This window comes from Pyrus communis, chromosome 10 (genome assembly GCF_963583255.1).
Source record: "Pyrus communis chromosome 10, drPyrComm1.1, whole genome shotgun sequence".
Classification (NCBI taxonomy): domain Eukaryota; kingdom Viridiplantae; phylum Streptophyta; class Magnoliopsida; order Rosales; family Rosaceae; genus Pyrus; species Pyrus communis.
Genome location: NC_084812.1, coordinates 3,780,018 through 3,800,717, shown reverse-complemented (window position 1 = coordinate 3,800,717; position 20,700 = coordinate 3,780,018). Strand labels below are relative to the sequence as shown.

The 20,700-nt window shown below is 37.8% G+C and overlaps 4 protein-coding genes across 4 annotated transcripts; 2 read left to right on the top strand and 2 right to left on the bottom strand.

The window, feature by feature from the left end:
• Positions 1-1,713: 1,713 nt before the first annotated feature.
• On the top strand, positions 1,714-5,188 carry LOC137748565 (glutathione hydrolase 3-like). Its single transcript, XM_068488736.1, has 7 exons — positions 1,714-1,978; positions 2,624-2,964; positions 3,339-3,857; positions 3,967-4,202; positions 4,289-4,553; positions 4,635-4,772; positions 4,859-5,188. The coding sequence occupies exons 1-7, from the start codon at positions 1,861-1,863 to the stop codon at positions 5,129-5,131; spliced, it is 1,890 nt and encodes a 629-aa protein (XP_068344837.1). The 5' UTR covers positions 1,714-1,860; the 3' UTR covers positions 5,132-5,188.
• A 144-nt stretch (positions 5,189-5,332) lies between these two features.
• On the bottom strand, positions 5,333-7,140 carry LOC137748566 (AP-4 complex subunit sigma). The gene is made up of 4 exons (XM_068488737.1): positions 6,894-7,140; positions 5,904-5,990; positions 5,743-5,811; positions 5,333-5,623 (listed from the first exon to the last, which is right to left on the bottom strand). Exons 1-4 carry the CDS (start codon positions 7,032-7,034, stop codon positions 5,489-5,491), a joined length of 432 nt encoding a protein of 143 aa, XP_068344838.1. The 5' UTR covers positions 7,035-7,140; the 3' UTR covers positions 5,333-5,488.
• A 1,058-nt stretch (positions 7,141-8,198) lies between these two features.
• LOC137748308 (ATP-dependent 6-phosphofructokinase 3-like) lies at positions 8,199-11,826 on the bottom strand. The gene is made up of 13 exons (XM_068488444.1): positions 11,415-11,826; positions 11,269-11,315; positions 11,039-11,078; positions 10,846-10,908; positions 10,619-10,756; positions 10,376-10,534; positions 10,236-10,289; positions 10,076-10,144; positions 9,838-9,967; positions 9,476-9,741; positions 9,327-9,375; positions 9,069-9,223; positions 8,199-8,805 (listed from the first exon to the last, which is right to left on the bottom strand). Exons 1-13 carry the CDS (start codon positions 11,655-11,657, stop codon positions 8,602-8,604), a joined length of 1,617 nt encoding a protein of 538 aa, XP_068344545.1. The 5' UTR covers positions 11,658-11,826; the 3' UTR covers positions 8,199-8,601.
• Positions 11,827-15,479: 3,653 nt separating this feature from the next.
• On the top strand, positions 15,480-19,682 carry LOC137747543 (mitochondrial-processing peptidase subunit alpha-like). Its single transcript, XM_068487673.1, has 13 exons — positions 15,480-15,720; positions 16,145-16,405; positions 16,517-16,813; positions 16,908-17,075; positions 17,184-17,351; positions 17,441-17,521; positions 17,679-17,745; positions 17,961-18,058; positions 18,153-18,225; positions 18,314-18,384; positions 18,495-18,544; positions 18,895-19,004; positions 19,099-19,682. The coding sequence occupies exons 1-13, from the start codon at positions 15,682-15,684 to the stop codon at positions 19,158-19,160; spliced, it is 1,545 nt and encodes a 514-aa protein (XP_068343774.1). The 5' UTR covers positions 15,480-15,681; the 3' UTR covers positions 19,161-19,682.
• The last annotated feature ends 1,018 nt before the right edge of the window (positions 19,683-20,700 follow it).

Genomic DNA, 20,700 nt, shown 5'->3' with positions numbered 1-20,700 from the left:
ATTAATTTTTCATGAAAAGAAAAAGATAAAATAGAAAATGTGAGGAAATGAGGGAAGGGGATGGAAAGATGAGAAGAGAGAATCTTAATCCCAAGCCAACTCATTATTCTTCCAAAGTCCAAACTTATTAGGAGGGAGTTGGTGGGTGGGGTTGGGGGTGGGGTTTGGGCAGTAATTAAAATATTGGTATATGTAAAAGAATCCGGATCTTTGTAGGATTCTCTTTACGAGGGTTCCAGAAATTCATTAATTGTATCTGTTTATCGTATATCGTGCAGTTAAAAATTATTTTAAATTTATTTATTTAAAATTAAACATAAATAGTAACTAACAAAAATTAATTGTTCGATGTACGATGAACAGACACGATTCACGGATCTTCAGGATCCTCACAAAGAAGGTTCGAAGAGGATCTTGTTGGTCTGTAAAAATATTGATGTGAATTTATGAAAATATTGATGGATATATTGGATACCGATATGAATATCGGTTGCTTTAGATAAAAATGATAGGGTGGTACGCTACGTGTCACTATACAAATAGTAGGATATGTGTGTTAAAAAGTTAATAATTTGAAAAATAAAATTTCCCATCACTTACCACCTGTGTTCCGGTCACAATGAAAAATTTCTTCATTTTTACTATTTCAAATTGCGGTTTAATTTAATAGGGAACTTTAACAAAAAACTCTTGATGCTATTCACTTTAACGAAAAAATCACATTTTTACACTAAAAAGTCAATCCTAATACTGCTCACTTTAGCATTCATTTTGTCCTTATCGTTAAAACTCAAAATTTTCAAAACATTTTCATTAATTTTTTTTTAATAATATTCTGTTTCATTTATGATTGAAAATTTTAAATTCAACTTTAAAACTTAATTAAAGCTGAATCGTTGTATAATTTAGTCCAGAACGCTCGCCACAATTATCACAGTATCAAGGAACAAGATTTTTATTCTTTGGTACGATGCGGCAGCAGTTAATTGGTGGAAGTTAATCAAGTACATACGGAATCTAATTCTAAACCTTCTATTTGGTTTCTTAGTCTGACAGCCGGAATCTAAACCCTGTATATGGTTAATGGAGGATGATTAATCCTAAGAATAAAAAGCCAATAATATTCAAAACTCTGTATTAGGTCGCAAAACATAACTAGATTAATAACCATTAGCATTTGTCTATATACTTTATGTGTATGAACACATTTTTTTAGAAAATGAGAATGGGAGGGGAGAGAAAGACAGTGAAGAGTGGGAAGTTTTTTTTTTTTTTTTTTTTTTAAATATTTGAGATATTTTAACATTACCTGTAGTTGAGATTTCAATAAAAAACATTAAAAGTTGGACATGTGGAATTATATTATTGCCCATCAATTTTTTATTTTTTTTTTTGTGATGGAAGATTAAGTAGTCTTTTCACCCTTTTTAAATTGACAAAAAGAGTTTCATTAATTAATAGATATGCGATTTTCACACATCATTTTTCTTTTTCTACATTACTCTCGTTCTATTTTATTTTATTTAATCTAAAGATTAGAATTCTTCATTCATATTTTATACTTTCATTCTCCTTTACGGTAGTCAATATAAAAACTAGAGATAAAACCGTAAAAGTCATGTTCTAATTAAAATAATGAAAACCAAACCATCGTCCTCTCCATATAAACGTGACAAATACGATATTTTTTGTTGCAAGTGTGCATTTGTCACGTCTCACTAATTCATAAAAAAATAGACTAAAAAGGTATCGGGTGAAAGGGCCACACCAGCGACAAGCATTGCTGCCATTCTCTGTCAAAGCACCCAACCTTCTCTCTTCCTCTGTCTCTCTCGGTGAGTCTGAGGCCAGACAGGAATAATGGGGCAGCAGAGCTCGGAAGCTCCACTCCTTGGCAGTCATGGTTTGGCCAATAAGAGCAAAAAGACTACCAGTCCTCTCTGGCTTCTCCTGTTTACGTTTCTAGCCATCATCATTTGTCAGTTCTCTCTCTCTCTCTGATCATTTTATACTTTTGATCTTCTCTGGTGTATATGTACATATATGTAAATATATAAATCTATATATATATGTGTGTGTGTGTGTACGATCTCTGTGTCTGGCTTTTCTCGTTGTACAGACTTTCAAACATTTTTATTTAAGGAACCAATTTTATTTTTTTTCCATAAGTTTGACTTTATACAAGCCAAGTGTTGGTGCTTAAGTTTGCAGCTATGGAGGAGACCAAAAATTTTCATAATTTAAATTTCATTCTCATAAAGTAATTTCCACCATCCGTTCACTTTCTCCAGAAATTTTGCCATGTGAGGGTAAGAACAATTCTTCCTGACAACGGAATCACAGTAAAAGAATACGCAAACATAACTCAAGAAAATTACAAAACAAATAAGTTTTTACACGCACGTTAAACTATAATTTGTTAGTAAAAAAAAACGACTTACGAAATTTTTGTTCATCATCCCCAAATTTAACATATTATATCACATTTTTTGGGAAGTGGGAATCTACCCTTTTTTATAGAATACTTGTTTGTGCAAAGTAGAAACATAATTATTGGCCATACTTTGTAAAGATAAATGGTTTAATAATTGACCATTTTTCTATTTTTCGTTTAATTTTCTAGTTGTAGGCCTTATATTTGGCGGGGACACAAATGGCTGGTTACTTGAAGGATCAAACAAACACAATCATGGGAAATTTGGAGGCAACGAATCTGACATAGTTGAGTCAGAAAATGGAGTTGTTGCTGCAGATGATGCAAGGTGTTCCGAAATCGGAGCATCAACGCTCAGGCAGGGAGGGCATGCTGTTGATGCAGCAGTGGCAACTGCATTGTGCCTTGGTGTTGTTAATTCCATGGCAAGTGGGATAGGAGGTGGAGCTTTCATGCTTGTGAGATCTTCAGCAACCTCCCAAACCCAAGCTTTTGATATGAGGGAAACTGCCCCATTAGCTGCTTCACAGGTCTTGAAATCCTATCTTTTCGGTTGAAATGCTAGTTTTCACTGGAGAGATTGTTTGTGCAGGAAGATCGGACGCGCTGAGAAAACCTCACTTCTAATTTTCTTCGACTTGGATCCCATTTATTGACATGGTTGATCCTTTAGAGCTTCGAGTTTTTGTTAACCTAAGCGATTAGAAACCTAATTTCTGAGAAATGATGATTCTACACCTTAAAACAATTAACTATGTCATAGGGGTCAAAGTTTAAGAAAACTGAGTAGAAGCGAGGTTTTCTCAGGGTACCCTGCCAATGGATCCAATCTAATCTCTTAGGTAAATATTCGCAGTAATTTTGTTCTGCATTTTGTGTGTAAATGGTTGTTGTGAACAAACAGAACATGTATGAGAGCAATCCGAAAGCCAAGACTGAAGGTGCACTGTCAATGGGAGTTCCGGGTGAGATAGCCGGTCTCCATGAAGCTTGGTTGCAACATGGGCGTATCGCTTGGAGGACTTTATTTCAACCTGCAATAAAACTAGCTAGAGATGGATATGTGGTTGCTCCTTATCTTGGACGATATCTAAGTGCATTAAGAGATGAAATTTTAAGTGATCCCGGCTTAAGGCAAGTGTTTGCACCAAATGGGAAGATGTTAAAGGAAGGCGATACATGCTACAATGTGGAACTTGGCCAGAGCTTAGAGGCGGTGGCAGAACTTGGGCCGCAAGCATTCTATAACGGCACTCTTGGCGAGAAATTAGTCAAGGATGTGAAAGAGGCTGGTGGGATCTTGACAATGGAGGATCTGAGGAATTACAAGGTGAATGTTGTGGATGCAGTGGCTGCGAATGTGTTGGGCTACACTATTTTTGGAATGCCTCCTCCTTCGAGTGGAACATTGGGGCTCTCTTTGGTGGGTTATTTCTCTTTACCATTTTGTTCTTCATCAAACTCGATAGCTTATGAAAGCAAGAGTTTTCGATCCTAATGGGATGACGATGACAATGCATTTTGAAACACAGGTTCTGAACATTTTCAACAGCTATGGAACTTCAGATGCTGCAAAAGGAGATCTTGGTCTACACCGCTTGATTGAAGCGTTGAAACACATGTTTGCAATCCGAATGAACTTGGGCGACCCTGCGTTCGTAGATACAACTAAATACGCCTCTGCTATGCTTTCCCCATCATTCGCAGAGAAAATTCGGCAGAAGATATTTGACAGCACGACTTTCCCTCCTGAGTACTATCTGCACAGGCATGATGTTTCGACTTTTCTCGTTCAAATTACAGCTTTTCTTCTAAGTCATTACTCTAAAGTTCTTTCAGCTCACAATGATTCAGGTGGAGTCAGCTCAGAGATCATGGAACAAGTCATTTCTGCATAGTAGATGCAGACAGAAACGCAGTTTCGGTTACTAGCACTGTAAATTACCCTTTTGGAGCTGGAGTGCTTTCTCCTTCTACCGGAATTCTGCTCAACAACGAGATGGGTGACTTTTCAACCCCAACGGATATATCCCCCGACCATCTCCCTCCTGCTCCGGCAAATTTTATCGAACCGAACAAGAGGCCTTTATCTTCCATGACTCCGCTTATTATCACAAAGGTACAGAAACTACTGCATTGCATACGATGTGTCCTTGAGATAATAGTAGCCAATAACAGGGATTTTTTTCGGCATTTGCAGGAAAATCAGTTGGCCGGGGTTCTTGGCGGCAGTGGTGGAATGAACATAATTCCAGCAGTAACACAGGTTTTCCTTAATCATTTCGTGTTAGGGATGGACCCGTTAGATGCAGTTCAAAGTCCAAGGATCTACCACAGGGTTTGTTTTCTTGATTCAGATCATAGCCATCATAGATATTATGAACTCTTTACGTTTGTTTAATTTATTCTTTTAATTCCGTGCAGCTGATACCGAACATAGTTTGCTACGAGAACATGACTGTCATAGATGGCGATCACATCGAGCTTTCAGACGAAAGAAAGCTGTTCTTGCAACAGCGGGGTCATCAGTTGCAGGCTCAGGCAGGGGGAGCCATCACTCAGCTCATTGTTCAAACCCTTCAAAATCCTGCAAACATAGGCCGGAAAGGCGGAAAGAATTCTAATGAACAAATATTTCACGGTAGGCTCACTGCTGTAAGTGACCCGAGAAAGGACGGGAAGCCTGCAGCTGTATGATTGCAAGTTTCTGTAGATTAGGAAGGAGAATGCCTTGTGGGATATTTAGTCTTGCTGTGCAGATTTGTTAGTACATAGAAAGACATCATGTGTAGCTTAGGTTGTGCTTCCTCAGACATCAACAAGATCAAATGTTACAAATTTCCACAATGTTCTACTTGCCTTTGTGTTTTTGAATGAATTTCAACAAAGTTAAGTGTATTCAAGCAGAATAAACGACGATTTTCATTAACAAAGAAAAAATATGGTATTTATCCTCTTTGCAGTTATTGTACAACAGGCAAACACAAATAAATTCAAACCCTTCGAGTAACTCGATACAATGCATAGCGAACTAGCATCTACAACGGCATCTTTCTAAGTCATTTTGTCCATCAGCTGTATTGGCGCCAGAATGTTAGACTTGCTCGTCTCAACAATGCATCCATTCATGACCATTTCTTCTAGCATGAAATGCGCTTTCTCCAAATGGAACATGATGTCTAGTTCACACTGCGAAGGTGAACAGAGAAAACAATATAGTTGGAAGTAAATACACAAAACTGCAAGATTAACTCGAAAGTTGGAAGAAAAAGAATACTTAGTTAATCTGTTTTGGAAGAGGAGCTTACCACATTGCCAAAATGGCGGTCCATGGTTTCAACCAACAGATGTATGAATTCCAAAATTGCAAGCTCATTCTGCAATGGAAATGACAAGAAGAGAGAAACAGCGATTAAGAAGACATGGTTGGAGGCATCAACAGAACAGGGTTGTGTTGTTAGCAACTTACTTCATCATTGTCGACTCCAACCAGAAAAAATAACGAAGCATAGCGCCTGTACACAATTTTGTAGTTCCGGTGCTCAACAAACGAACACTGTTCCATGTACAATACACATCAGCATCAAAGACATGTATAACGCCTGTTGCATAATATCTACTAATAACAAACAAACAAAAATTTAAGTTCACAAATTCATCAAGTTTCATATACTTTTGCTGTTCAACTACGAAACTTAGGACACAGCCCAGCCAAATTCCATAGATATGCAAGCAAAGAAATAACTGGTCCTAAACATGACTAGCATCCCGCATTCCGCATTCACCTATATGTGTAAGCATCCTAATAACCAACACAACCCGTTTACAAAGACCTTGTTCAAGGTAGGAAGGCAGGTAGTGAAATCTTCCACATGATGAAAAGTTCAGCAGGACCCGAAAATATGAACTTCGAAAAGGGTTCGTGACAAATGAGATTGCCCACCAAATCCCCTAAACATAAATCCTAATGCAGAACATGGACCATAGGGTAATGTAGCAAGTGCTTGATATTTACAACCTATATTCCAACTTCAAATTATCAAACTTTATTCTCGGGAGTTTCGAATTCGACCTAAGCGACTAAACAAGAACATCCTATTTCACTTGTATGCGACTTCAATTTCAGGAAGCAGTGCATCCAGTAAAAATTTAAAATTTCTTAATTCTGATACAAACCGAAATAACCCAATAAATTTCTGGATCCCAATTCCACTTTTTTAATGATCACAAGCAAAATCAAAACAAAATAATTGGGAACTGAGATCTCAGAATTCAAGCCAATTGAACAGGCAAACTCAGAATTGAACAATTGGGCATTGCTAATTTCATATTAAACAAAAGAAATCGGAGATTCTGGTTCGGATATTTAGATTTGATGATCAAGCGTAGAAATCGATGAAAGGAAACTGCAGAGAGAGAGAGAGAGAGAGAGAGAGAGAGAGAGAGAGGGAGAGAGGACCTGTTGCTCGGTGCGGGCGAGGCATTTGCGGACGATTTCAGCTTCAAGAGCTCGTCGTTCTTCGAGAGTGAGGTATTCGTAGTATTGGGCAAGTCGGGTCTGCCCCTGCTTGTTCACCATAAGTATGAATCTGATCCCCATCTCCTTCCTCCCCTCTCTTTCTCTCTCTCCAACTTCTCAGACGGACGTCTGGTTTTTTCTGCAGCTCAAGCAGCCTCGGGGATCTGTTTGGATGAACCAGTTTTACAAGCTTCCCTTTTTCTTATTAAAAATAAATATTTGGCTTGTTTTATTAACATCACATTGATTACACTTTATATACTTAATGTACTTCATATTTATTTTTTAAATTAAAATTTTTCTTAACACGGCCCACGTATTTTCCAATACTACCCTCACACCTCACATCTTGTACACCCCACACCCCCACAATCATCAACTAATTAACCACACATCAAACTCTTCATCTCTTTCACAATAGAATAATCCACATTTTAAAGAAAAGAAAGATGAATTAAATTGTATAAAATCTCACATCAAACTCTTCATCTCTTTCACATAATAGAATAATCCACATTTTAAAGACAAGAAAGATGAATTAAATTGCATAAAATCTCCATCTTGCCGTTTGATTTATAAGCATCCGTCAAATTTTCTTGAATAAACACGTTGGATTCTAAGAAGCTTGATGGACAAATGGTAGGTACTGAGGTCATGTCAATTCCAACCAACCAAAAAACATTGAATTTCTTCATCATCAAACAGTTACAAGAATATTACATTTATTACATCTTGAAATTTTACAACATTCTCCAGTTTTCTTCCTATTTCTTGGATTCCAACTAGAGCAGGGCTTTGCAAAAAGTCAAATTTTTATTTCATTATTTAAATAATTTCTTGAATGTGAAAACCAACGAATGAATGAGGAGCAAAACTCGATATTTTTGTTCCGTTCATCAAAAGATGTATTTTCATCAACTTGTTTGTGTTTTTAGGGTTTTGTTCTACAATGGAGAGTAAGAGTAGGTTTGAGGACTTCGAATGGTCATTTCATATTAGAGTTACAAGTTGTTTAGTATTACATTTTTTAAGTGGGGTGTATTCAACAACATGTGAGGTGTTTGGTGGAGTGCACCGAAAGTACCCCTCTGAATAAGGTCAGTCAAGATACACCGAAATTGACTTTGATTTCGGTACAGGTCTACCGAATGTGTTCCCAAAAAGAGTTCAAGCTTTTTGTTCGGTTGTGTACCATTGAACCTTCCGATACGTTCAGTGCTGGTTTGGTAAACGAAACACGAACTCATAGTTTTTTAAGGGGTGATGTTAGAGAGATCATATTTTGTAGACCACGTGACGTGACGATTGATGATTAAATTTCTTCTTTAAATAGCAAAAAGACATAATAGTTGAAAGAATCGGTAAAATATCTCTTCTTGATCTCTCCAAACGAGGTCTTGGTCATCCATTACTTTTTTTCATGGTATACTGCCTCAAAATCATATGTTTACAATATACAATCAAATCATCTTATTACTGTCATTATTCTGGAAACAAACGTCCGTACAAATTTTTGATGAAGAAAACAACATTTCTTACAGATATGTGATGCCTTACATCCCCGAATGCCTACAAAGATAAGACTTAGACTCTCGCTCTCTCTTTCGAATACATGAAACTAAAACTAAGGAGCATTACAGTCGTGATCTCAATTACAAGCAGAGCTGATTTTCTTGTTCAACAAGTTGTCCTCCAAACCATTTTCGTGATCCAGCAACTGGGTTGGTGGTTCTTCCTTCTTGTCCTCGATGACATCTTTAGTGCTCAAGAAGCTCGGCTGGTTTGTCGAAGATAGGAGCCGTGCCCACATTCTGTCAGTTATCACAACCTTGTTCTGCTGCTCAATGATTCTCTGCAAATCAACCATCCAACAATCACTTCATGTCAATCCCTAGTTCATGTTTTATCAAAAACTAAAAGATAGATTAATTTTAGGGTAATATACGTTAACGGAACTAGTTAAATAGAGTTGGGGGACACTAAACAGACATTTAGCCGTATACCTAGCACGCGTTTTAGTACTTTTTTCTTGTATGTTTGGTGTCCCTCTCTTTCTGTTTTTTATTAAAAGTCTGCGTATTTCTCTTAATTTTATGCATGATATGAGGCACTCACATGAAAGGGTATATAAGAATGTCTCCCATTGACAGGCCCAACCGTAAATCCTGTATAACCTGCCATTGCTCCATGGACGGCGCTTTGAGCAAGGAGCGTGCAGTACACGTTATCAGATGCATTGCTTGGAACCGCTCGGATCATATACGTAGGGTCTGCAAACAATGAAGTGCAAGGCTTAATTGATTTGCTCTAGTCCTTCCCACTTGATGGGAACATAAATGTATAAGTAGAAATTTTGTATGTTTATTTACCAACCTATATATTTGAGGTTTATGCTCATTTTGTTCCCCTTCTTAAAATGATCCTGCAGAAAACAAAAGTTAAATCAACGAACCTGTTGCGCGAAAATCTTATTTAGCGCATTATAACAGGTGAGAATGCATTTCAGAAATTAGAATTTAGACCTTGATCTTCTGGGAAATCCATAGTCCAACATCTTGGAGAAGCTTGTTTCCGGAAGCGTCCTGTTTGGTCATGGAATGAATGCTCTCAGAAAGAAGCTCCTGGCCAGCACCTTCGGCCATGACTATGACCATGTGCCCGTTTTCTATGAGTCGTTTCTCTATGTACTCAAAAAGTCCACCCGGGCCTTCTAGGTAAAAGGGTGACTCGGGAATTAAGCAGCAGTCTACATCCCGGCTTGCAAGCGTTGCATACATAGCGATAAACCCTGCATCCCATCATCCAGTTTAAGTGGTGAAACAAGTAAATATAGGCAGACTTTTCGATACAATCTTAGTGATTTTTGAACAAGCAGTGAGCTTACCGCTGTAGCGACCCATCAGCTTTACAACACCAATACCATTCTCAATGCTTTCAGATTCGACATGCGCTGCATTAATTGCACGTTGAGCCTCCTCAACGGCAGTGTCAAAGCCAAAGGACCTATCGATAACCTGTAGTGTACCAACAAGAAAGAACATTTTACCAAACTATTTTGTTCATTTGTGACAAATCATCTGCATAACTCAGCTGCAAACAGGTACGCTAAGCCAAAAATGTACCGCAATGTCATTATCGATGGTTTTGGGGATTCCGGCTACTGCTACTTTGAGACCTCGTCGCTTAATTTCCTGCACGACGAATAGCCATAATATCATTGAAAATAATTTACAGGTAAACGTAATGATATTATGACACTGGAAATCTTATAGATTAGACTACCTCGTATATCACAGATGCACCCTTTTGGGTTCCATCTCCTCCAATTATGTAAACCTGTAACATAAAAACCAATTAAGTTAAAATCTATGCATTGTGAAGGGGATCTAGACCCCAAGAAATGCACAGAACAATATAAAAACCTGATTGATTCCACGATCTTGAATGCTGTCAACGATCTTTTTGGTATTGTGGCCGCCACGAGACGTCCCAAGGATTGTTCCACCGCGTTTATGGATGTCGTTCACGCTCTTAGGAGTCAAAGGAATCGTATTACGTGAATAAAAACCCCGGTATCCTCCCTGAAAATTTCGGAAAACTTCATTAGCCAATGACGCCACTGAATCATGCAATCGCAAAATGGGTTTATACTTTAAATCACTTACATCAATTCCGAGAACTTTCTTGACACCATACATATGGTGCAAGCCACATACTATCTCCCTAATCACCGTGTTGAGTCCAGGGCATAGACCCCCACATGTCACAATACAGGCATGAACATCATCCGACTCGAAATACACCTGATGACGAAGAACCAACAGAGTCATTGACGGGATCATGGTATTTAATCATGTCAAAATTCGTTGGTAAATTACACGAAAAAACGTACTCTTTGACGAGGTCCTGCCCGCCGGAAATGTGTGCCCCTTGGACTATTGTTGTGAACAACGATCTACAAAAGGCAGAAGAGAACACAAGAACTAATTCAACACAGATCGTAAAAATCGCTGTACAATTCCAACATGTAATTTCTTCATCAGAAAATTGGAGGGAAAATTACATTCAATATCGAAAAGGCTCACCTTTTGTGCAACAGTGTCATCCACATTAACAAAGTACTGCCTGAAAATAATTTCAAAAACAAAAACAAATCATGTAAATTACCCAATTGAGCAACACGCATTAAACGCTTAGAAATTAATCGTAACAGTGACTAGCTGTTTAGCGCCTAATGGACATGCGGCGCTAGACAACTTTTAGAACACTTGAAACACCGCAAACAACTTTACACAAATGTCATACAAGTACTTACTTGACAACTGAGTATGCAGGATTGTCTTGCAATGGATTTGGGTAGGTCTGCAAAAGGCCATCAAAACACAACCAATTTTACCACAAAACCATCCACAAACAACAAAAGTTCACAATCGAAAAGATAAGATGAAAACGACGATGTACCGGCAGATGAGGAATGTAATCCGAGAAATGAGGAACATCTTCGAGAACATAACCACCGGTGCCGACCACCACCTTATTACCCATGCTCTCCATCTGGGAACGAGAAAAGCACCCGACTTTCTGACCCGAACCCGAAAAACTCTTGGACCAAGTTCTAGAACCCGAAACCGGGTTCGAATAATCCGAAATACCTGTACCCTTCAGTGAAACGATTGCAGAGGAAGAACTGTAAACTGAATGCATCGGAAAGCAGAGGGAAAAAACGACGAGTAGTTTGATCTAGCTTCAGAAACAGAAACGACCACCATACTTTTATACGAAGAAAAGCTAGAAAACAAAAATGGTGGGTGAAAATTCCTTTTGATTTGTCTTGGGTTTTTGATGGTGGATAAAAAAGTGAGCTTCACGCAAGAATACTTGGGGACGAAACAAAACTACAAATTTGGAAATTTATAAGGTTCTAGAATTTATTTACGTCAACGGTTAAAAGTTTTACTTTTTGGGTTGTGGGGGTTGAATTAACAGACGTCGGGAAAAAGTAAAATATTTATTGATTTAAAATTAAAATGCAGAAAGAAGATAGGGAAAGGTTTGACCGTTGAAGCTTCGGCGGCAATGTTTGAGAGGGTAGTTGGAGACGACACGCCGTTTACTGCAAAGTTGTTGTGTTCACAGGGATTGCTTGACGTGGAAAAAGAGCGCCCGGGGTTCATGGAGGGTGTTGTAGAGAGGTTGGACTTGTCACGTTCAGTAGCCGTGTGCCACACGTAGTTGTATGGTCAGATTAGGGTTATGGTTTTGGTCTGTGTAGGACTCTGTAGAACCATCTTCAGGCGTTCTTGTCACAATCTTAATGGCGATAGGTGGATCGATGCACTTTATTTGTAAGAGCAATCCCAGCGTTGGGTATTGCTCGGGGGAAGGGGTCCAAAACAATGGCCCGAGGGCCGGTGGAATGGCTCCAGCGTGGGGGAGCCCGATGGAAGGGGGAGGCCTGAGCAAAGGGTCCGTGAGGGATTGCCAGCCCTTGAGCCCGAGGTGGGGGTGACGCAAGGCTGACGCCAGGGTGGCGTCAGCGCATTATTTAATTTTTTTTTGTATCAGGCGCGTGCACCCCACCCGCGCGTGGGGGCGCGTCCCGACACAAAAATCAGAAGAAAAAAAAGAAAGTGTCAGTTACCGTTGGGAAGCGACATGGCTTCCCACGGTGCGTTAAATCTTAACGGTCACTTAATGTGGACCGTTAGATCTCAACGGTAAAAAAAAAAAAAAAAGTCAGATTTAATATCCACCGTTCGATCTGAGATCAACGGTGGATATTAAAATGCTTTATAAATTAAAAAATAAATGAAAAAATAGTTTTAAAATTTTGAAAAGTTACCGTTGTGACACGTGGCACAATCTGGAGTGTTGGAATTCAAATTTTTTTATATCCAACGGCAGAGATTAATTAATTGAATAAAAATTTTAAAAAAATTGTAAAAAATTCAAAAAAATATCTGAAAAATCTGAAAAAAAAATTGTAAAAAAAATTGTTTTTACTTTTCTATAAATACCTTCTCATTATCATCTACTTTACACAACAATTTCATATTTTCTCAACTACTTTCAATCACATTCCTTTCTTTGTCTCAAAGTTTGAATCCATTTTTTTTCAACAAAATGACCACTGGTGCAGGTACGAATTGGTCGCTTATTGAAGATGTTGCGTTGTGTACTAGCTGGGTTGAAGTTACTCATAGTTCGCTTACGGGTAATGAGATGCAGTTGCGAGAAATGTGGAGTCTTATTCATACCAATTTTCTTGAGAAAATTGGTGGGAAAAGAACCAAAGAATCGATGTCCAGTCGTTGGAAATTACTTAGCCAATCGTTTAGTACGTGGAGAGACGCTTTGGCACAAGCTAGTAGTAATATTCGAAGTAGGGAAAATTACTCGGATCAGGTAACAATATATTATTTATTTGATACCCAAATTTACATTATAATTATTTGTTTGTATTATTTATTTGTTATCTACATAATTTATTATTTATTGTTTGTATTATTTATTTGTTACGTACAAAATTTATTATTTATTGTTACTTATTTGTTACATTATAATTATGTTGTTTGTGGATTTGTGAGGATGGATGGTGGATTATATAGAGGATTCAGAAAGGATTAGGTTGTGCATAATGCCACGTGGCATGCCGTCATTCGTTACAAATCTGATGGAAATCTATCCTCAAAGATTGTGAACCGATTATGACATGTGGCGCGACGTGATTGATTAATAATCTTATCAGAAATCCATCACCAATAATTGTATTATTTTGTATTATTTAATAATACTTCGGATAATGACACGTGGCGCAACGAGAACGATTAAAAATCTTATCCGATATTACAATTAAAATTATTTTATATTATTTTATAAATAAAAAAAATACTAATATTTTATTGCCTATTGCCAGGGCTATTGAAGTGTAACGGTGGAGATGCAAATTCTATTGCCAAGGCTACTTACTGTTCATTAAGGGCAGTTACTGTTCATTAAGTGGATTGAATAGTGTATTGCCAAGGGGGAGGGCTCCAACGCTGGAGTTGCTCTAAAAGAGATGAACGTAATGTATGGATTCATGGTTAATAATGTTCTACGTTATTGTCTCATTTGAAATTAATTTTAAAATGACTGAATACGATTTTAACGAAATATTTTTGGATTCTAAAGAAATGATGAAACTACCATTTGTAGATGGTCATTGTATGCAAATTGATGTGCATGAAAAGGAGAGAAGGTGAATATTGAAGGGAATGGCTCTGCAGGACAAGTAGTAGAGAAAAGAGAGAGCAGTTAATTTATTATGCATATGTTATGTCAAGATTTTAAAGAGACGTATTAGCAGCCTACTACTAATCAATGTTGCGTTGTAGGTATGTGATTTTATTACAAAATGTTGTGGTTTAATTAGTTCCAATTTGCTTTCAAGTTGGCAGGATTCCATTAAAACCTTGCTTTTCCAGATCAATCTATAAACGGAATCATCATTTTGAATAAGGATCAATGTCTCATTAACATTAGCGTCGTCATGAGTTTCTAGCACTAAGGATATATTCACATTCTTTGATGCTCATACGTTGCTAGAATAATTGAACTGTTGGAATGGGACCACGTGTCACACCCGAGATATAAGATAAATAGTATACCTGTTTGATGAATATTCTAACAAAAACATGATAACTTCACAGAGGGGAATTATTTTATCATAAGCACACAAAACACAAGGGTGAAATTAAACGAAATATAGGAATTTTATGACACATTAGAAGTCACTCATCTTGAATCAATTCGTATGTTTTAGCGAGATTTTAAGTGGTTAGAAGATTGACATGGATCAAATACCTTGGATTTCTTTTTTGGACAAACGATAGTGTTAGTAGGTTAAACTGTTAGTTGTTAGGGGGAAGGAAATTGGTGGTTATCGAACTCACACCAAAGTACATATGCATTATTATTTTTCGTTACTACGATAAAGTGTCATCTACTTGACCTTGGAGTTTAAAAACTGGAATAACGATATTTTCGTGTACATTGAAAAATTATTTAACTCTCATTAGTTAATACTATTAGATTCAACCTCTCCGGGGTGGTGCAGTAGTTGAGGTGAATTTTAAGTCCGTATTTCATACGACACATTTCAAGTTCAATTTTGGACGCAATTAAATTACACGTTGTGGTTAAGGAGGTTAAAATGTCATTGTGAGTCTAGACTGTCGTGCGAAGTGACCAACTAATCATTTTTAAATAAAAAAAATACTATTAGATTCACTTTTTGTTATATGTAACCAAATTATTGCCTGGTATTTAATGAGACGATAATTGGTGGGATTTTTATTTTTGTTTTGAATGTGATTTTCTTGTTATACAAGGAAAAATAAAACAAATCCAAAATTCGATTTAAAGCCCAAATCCAAATTTCGTTGCACACTTGAAGAGCAAGGCATATATGCTCATACACGAGTGTTGACTTGGCACCACTCCAGCCGTCGATGTAAAGGTTCAATCAGCATCTTGTCGTCAATTCACCGGCCCAGATTTCCCCTTCCAAAAAATTCCACACGCGTCCGACCTCCGCAAATGCCACCAGGACGCGCCAACCAGTGAGTCCCTGACAATCAATTCCTCCTCCACTCTTCCCAAAACCTTCCACCAAATATTTACAGCGACAGCAAAGTCCGTACAGTCAAGGGTTTTGAAGGTGATCGGCACCAATCGGACTGCCGCCATGTTCAAAACCGCAGCTTCGCGCCTTAGGGCTCTCAAGGTCAGTACTTCTCTCTGATTATTCAGTGATTTCATCTGGATTTTAGTAATGCGTAATGCTTGTTTGGATGCCGAGAAAGTGTAGGAAGGAAAATTGAATGTTATGAGACGTTAAGATAGTATAATTCGATCCGTTAGATTAGTAAAGTTAAATTTTTTTTCAGCGTGAATGGTCAAATTCAATTCGTTAGAACAGTAAAGTTCAAGTTTTTGAGAAGGAAAATTAAAAATTCATGACGCCCCAAAAGAGAAAAATTCAATTCGCTAGGTTAGTAAAGTTCAATTTTTTGAAGGCTCTGCAAGGTTTGGTGGAAGTTGAGAGGCTCAGTAATTTACCCGAAAACGAAAGGTTCAGTCTATGTGTGTATGTTGGTAATCTGGTAGAATGTAACTTTCTATTCTTTGATTTCGATTGGGGATATTAGGGGCGTACAAGTGCGTTCCATAGGGGAGTGGCCAGATTTTCAAGTTTGAATGATGTTGGAACGAAGCCATCCTCTTCCTCCTCTCCTTTCGGAGGTTTGTTTGGCTGGCTGATTGGGGGAAATTCCAGGTCTATGCCTCCATTAGACTTCCCTCTTTCAGGCATCAACCTCCCACCTGCATTGCCTGACCATGTTCAACCAGCGGATGTCAAAATTACAACTCTCCCGAATGGTATCAAAATAGCTTCTCTAAAGTCAGAGGTATGTATGATCATCATGGAGGTGCATATTTTGAAGTTTCTTGTCTACTTTGCGTATGACCAAAAGGGAGGAATTTAACTCAATAATTGCTGGATTTTGGTGTTCAACCAGAAACCAGCTGCTTCAGTAGGTTTATATATTAATTGTGGTTCAGTCTATGAGACACTGGAATCATCTGGGGCCTCACACCTGCTGGAGCGTATGGCATTTAAGAGCACGAGGAACAGAAGCCATTTGCGTATTGTGCGGGAGGTGGAGGCTATTGGTGGTAACGTCCAAGCCTCAGCTTCTCGGGAGCAGATGGCTTACACCTTCAATGGTCTGAAGACCAATGTTCCTGAAATGGTAGAGCTGCTTATCGACTGTGTTCGGAACCCTGTTTTCCTAGATTGGGAAATTAATGAGGAGGTAAATTTCCAGAATGTTGTTGTTCGTCTGCTGACAATTTACATGCCGTGCAAAATTTGTGGCTAATATTGGTGTTGTATTTCATCTTTTACAGCTTCCTAAGGTGAAAAACGATATTAGTGAAGCCTCCAAAAACCCCGAAGCCCTTGTTTTGGAAGCAGTTCACTCTATTGGTTACAAGGGTGGCTTGGCCAATCCACTTTTAGCCCAGGAATCTTCAATTAGTAGGCTGAACAGTAATGTTTTGGAGCAATTTGTTGCTGTAAGTTTAATAGTTATATTTAAATCCATATTATTCATTGTGTTTTGCTGTTAATTATTTGCCTTGTCGGTCTTTCCCAATAAGTTGAGGTTGTGATGATAATTTCAGGAAAATTATACCGCTTCTCGAATGGTACTTGCAGCTTATGGTGTTGAACATGAGGAACTTCTAAAAATTGCAGAACCACTTTTGTCTGATCTTCCCAGTGTCCCTACTGCCGAGGAGCCAAAATCTGTGTATACTGGAGGTGATTACCGCTGTCAAGGTGATTTAGGGGTGTGTATCTTATGTATTTCAACTACTTTTTCTATCCTTTCTTTCTTTTTCATCCAGTAATTAAAAGTTTGATTTGCCTTGCATGACAGGAAACTCATTTTGCACTTGCCTTTGAACTTCCTGGTGGCTGGCGAAATGAGAAGGATGCAATGATTGTGAATGTTCTTCAGGTCTATATCAATTATCGTCTGTCTCTAGTAACTATAACTCCTTGTGTTCCCCCCTCCCACAATGAGAGTTTAATACTAAACTTGCATTTTAGATTTTTACTCTGCTCTTTATTAGGATTGAAAGTTGGAAAACAGTAATGAATCCAGTTTACTGTAGGTGCTAATGGGAGGAGGTGGCTCTTTTTCAGCCGGTGGACCTGGAAAAGGGATGCACTCACGTCTATGTAAGTTTTTCAAAAGACAAACAGAAATTTAAATAGTCCAACAAGAAAAAAGACATGACACAGACATTAATACTTCCAGAGGTTTTGCTCCACTAAGTAGGGTCCCTTTGTTTTACAAGCTATACCATTCTTTTAAAACTGAAGTGTTCACTCTTTTCTTTTTCTGGTTTAAATAACCTTGGCATCTGAATTACTGTGCTATGCCTGACGACCAGATTCTCGTGTGTTAAATCGATGTTCAAAATTTCATTCGATTTTAGCATTCAGTAGCATCTACAACAATACTGGCAATTTTGGAATCCAAGCCTCCACTGTAAGAAACTACTATATGTCATGCGAAAATGTGAATAAGGAGAATTTTCTTGATATATACTTAAATAATTCTGGGAGCTGTCTCTGGATTTCAGGCTCCAGATTTTGTCACAACAGCCATTGATATGGCAGCTAATGAGCTTATTGCAATCGCAACACCTGGAGATGGTTATCTTGCTATCTTTGATTCTTAATCACTTTGTTTTACATGAAAATTTGAAACTGTTGCTAACACGTTCTTTTCTCTTCTGCACGGTTGACCAGGTAGAACTAGATCGTGCTAAAAAGTCAACAAAGTCTTCCATTCTTATGAATTTGGAATCCAGAGTATGTAAACAATCAGTGTATTTTCGCAACAATGGCTTCATACTTTGTTATCAAGATTTTTTTTGAAAAAATGTTATTTTGTTCGCTGATCTTTTATTTGCATTCCGTAGACGGTTGTTGCAGATGATATTGGGAGACAGATTCTGACGTACAATGACTGGTAAGGCCTTTGTCATACCTGTATATATTTGTGTTGAACCGTGTTGGATGTGAACAAGGCCTAATGCATTTTTTTACTGTTAATGCGGACCTTGCTTGTTAGTTATTGTGTCTTATGAAAATGAATTGTCCGATAATGCTTTTTGTGAGCATATTTTTAGATTGTACCATCATTGCTATTGTTAGAATTTCGAACATAGCCCGATATATTTCACAAAGTTGAGTTATTGTATGCTAAATTAAGTACTAACCATCGGTGTCAGTACTCTTCTCCCTCTTACACCTTGCATAAACCACTTGAAAGAAGTTTGTTTTTGGTGTTATCTTCACGGAAATATTTGTTCTCGTTAGGAAACTGAGCCAGCTCTTGAAGGCTGTGGATGAGGTTTCGTTAGAAGATATTGCTTCAATTGGTCAAAAGCTTTTATCTTCCCCTCTCACAATGGCAACATATGGAGATTGTATGTTCCGATCTTAGTGCGAATCCTCTGTTAATGATTCACAAGTTTGCGTTGCTTGTACTACCTTTTTACGTTCTTCATTGTTGTTTTGCAGTTACTAGCGCGACCGGCGTCCCAAGCTATGATTCAGTCAGCAAAAAGTTCCATTTAAAATGAGATTGCTTTCGTGTTCCAAACCGGGCAGTCAGTTGACCTGCTGCCATCGTTGTGCTTGACATCCCATACGCTAGAGCTTGCGTACAAAAATTTCGAATAAAATGAGGATACTTCATACGTAATCTCGAGCGTATATGTATCTCTTGTTGGTAGAGTTTATCAGACAGTGATGTTTATGCCATTATTATTGTATCACTATGTCTAATTTTATTAGCAAATGGTGCTGGAGAAGTCAAGGTGCAAATTGTTGAAGAAATGGAATCAAATGTTAGATATGGTAGATAAACCTAACATCAGCATTGCTATGCTCTCCCAACCATTAGGAGTCCTATCCTACCAAACTTACAATTTACAACGACAAATCTTGCACGTCCGTACACTCAAATTTGTCGGATAATATATTTTATCACAAGAAGATACTCTAAACTATTGACCATACTCTGAATTATTTTAATCTACAAATTAGAGTATCCGAACTTGGTTTAAGGGGATCATAAATATGATATGGATAGTGTTTGGAAGACCAAAATTTTAAACTAAATTTTGGAAACTAAATGATGTGGTTGTTGATTGGATTATTACTTAACTGTTGATTAACTTACTTATTTCTTAGTAATGACACATCATTTGGTTTGCAAATTTGGTGTAAAAATTTGGTCTATCATTACCCTATACGATATACAAGAAATGCCAAGGAGACTCTCCATGGACTATTTGCCACCTCATGTTTTTGGCACAGTGTTGATACCGAAAGAGTCCATGGAGAGTCCTATTTTGAGAAGGTCCCCTTAATATTTCTCACGATGTATTAGCCAACTCTTGATTCGAGAAAGTAAATATACTATTCTGATCAACTGATCTAACTCACGTCAACTCTGATATAAATAATGTTGAAGAGATTTAGGGACAAAACTCTCATTATTATTCTCCCTCTGCATCTTCTATTTTCTTGTCAACCTGGAAAAAGGAACAGAACAAAACAAAGAAAAGAAAAGAGAAGTAAAATAGAAAAAGAAAATTATATTATTCGTGTCTTTTGTCTCCCCTACTCGTCTCTCCCTTTCTTGTTTGAGAAATCATGAATGTGCCGACGGATTTACCATTTGTGTCGAACATCCATTGGCATTTTGGTACTCACCCACTCACTCTCTCACCCACGATATGCAGTTTTACTTTTACAACGAGATGAGATTGGCAATAAGGAATGTGTTAAAACATGCATGCAAAAACAGCATCATGGTTAACTCATAGTCATCATTAATATTATTTTCTTCCGAATTAAAGTACGTTGTTTGCTTTCCACAACCATAATTTTGATGACAAAGTGGTCTTTGCACCCCCACCCCCACTCCTAAAGAGGGAAAATGAGTGGTCTCCTCTTGCATTTTGCACCAAAATTCATCAACTATATGTGTAGTGTATTTTGTTTGGTTACAAAGAGGTCAAACTTTGAAGACCATTTGAACTATGAACTTGAGTGCGGAGGTAAATGTTCGCTAACAAAAGAGCTTTAAGATCATCTCCAATAGATGGACTAAAC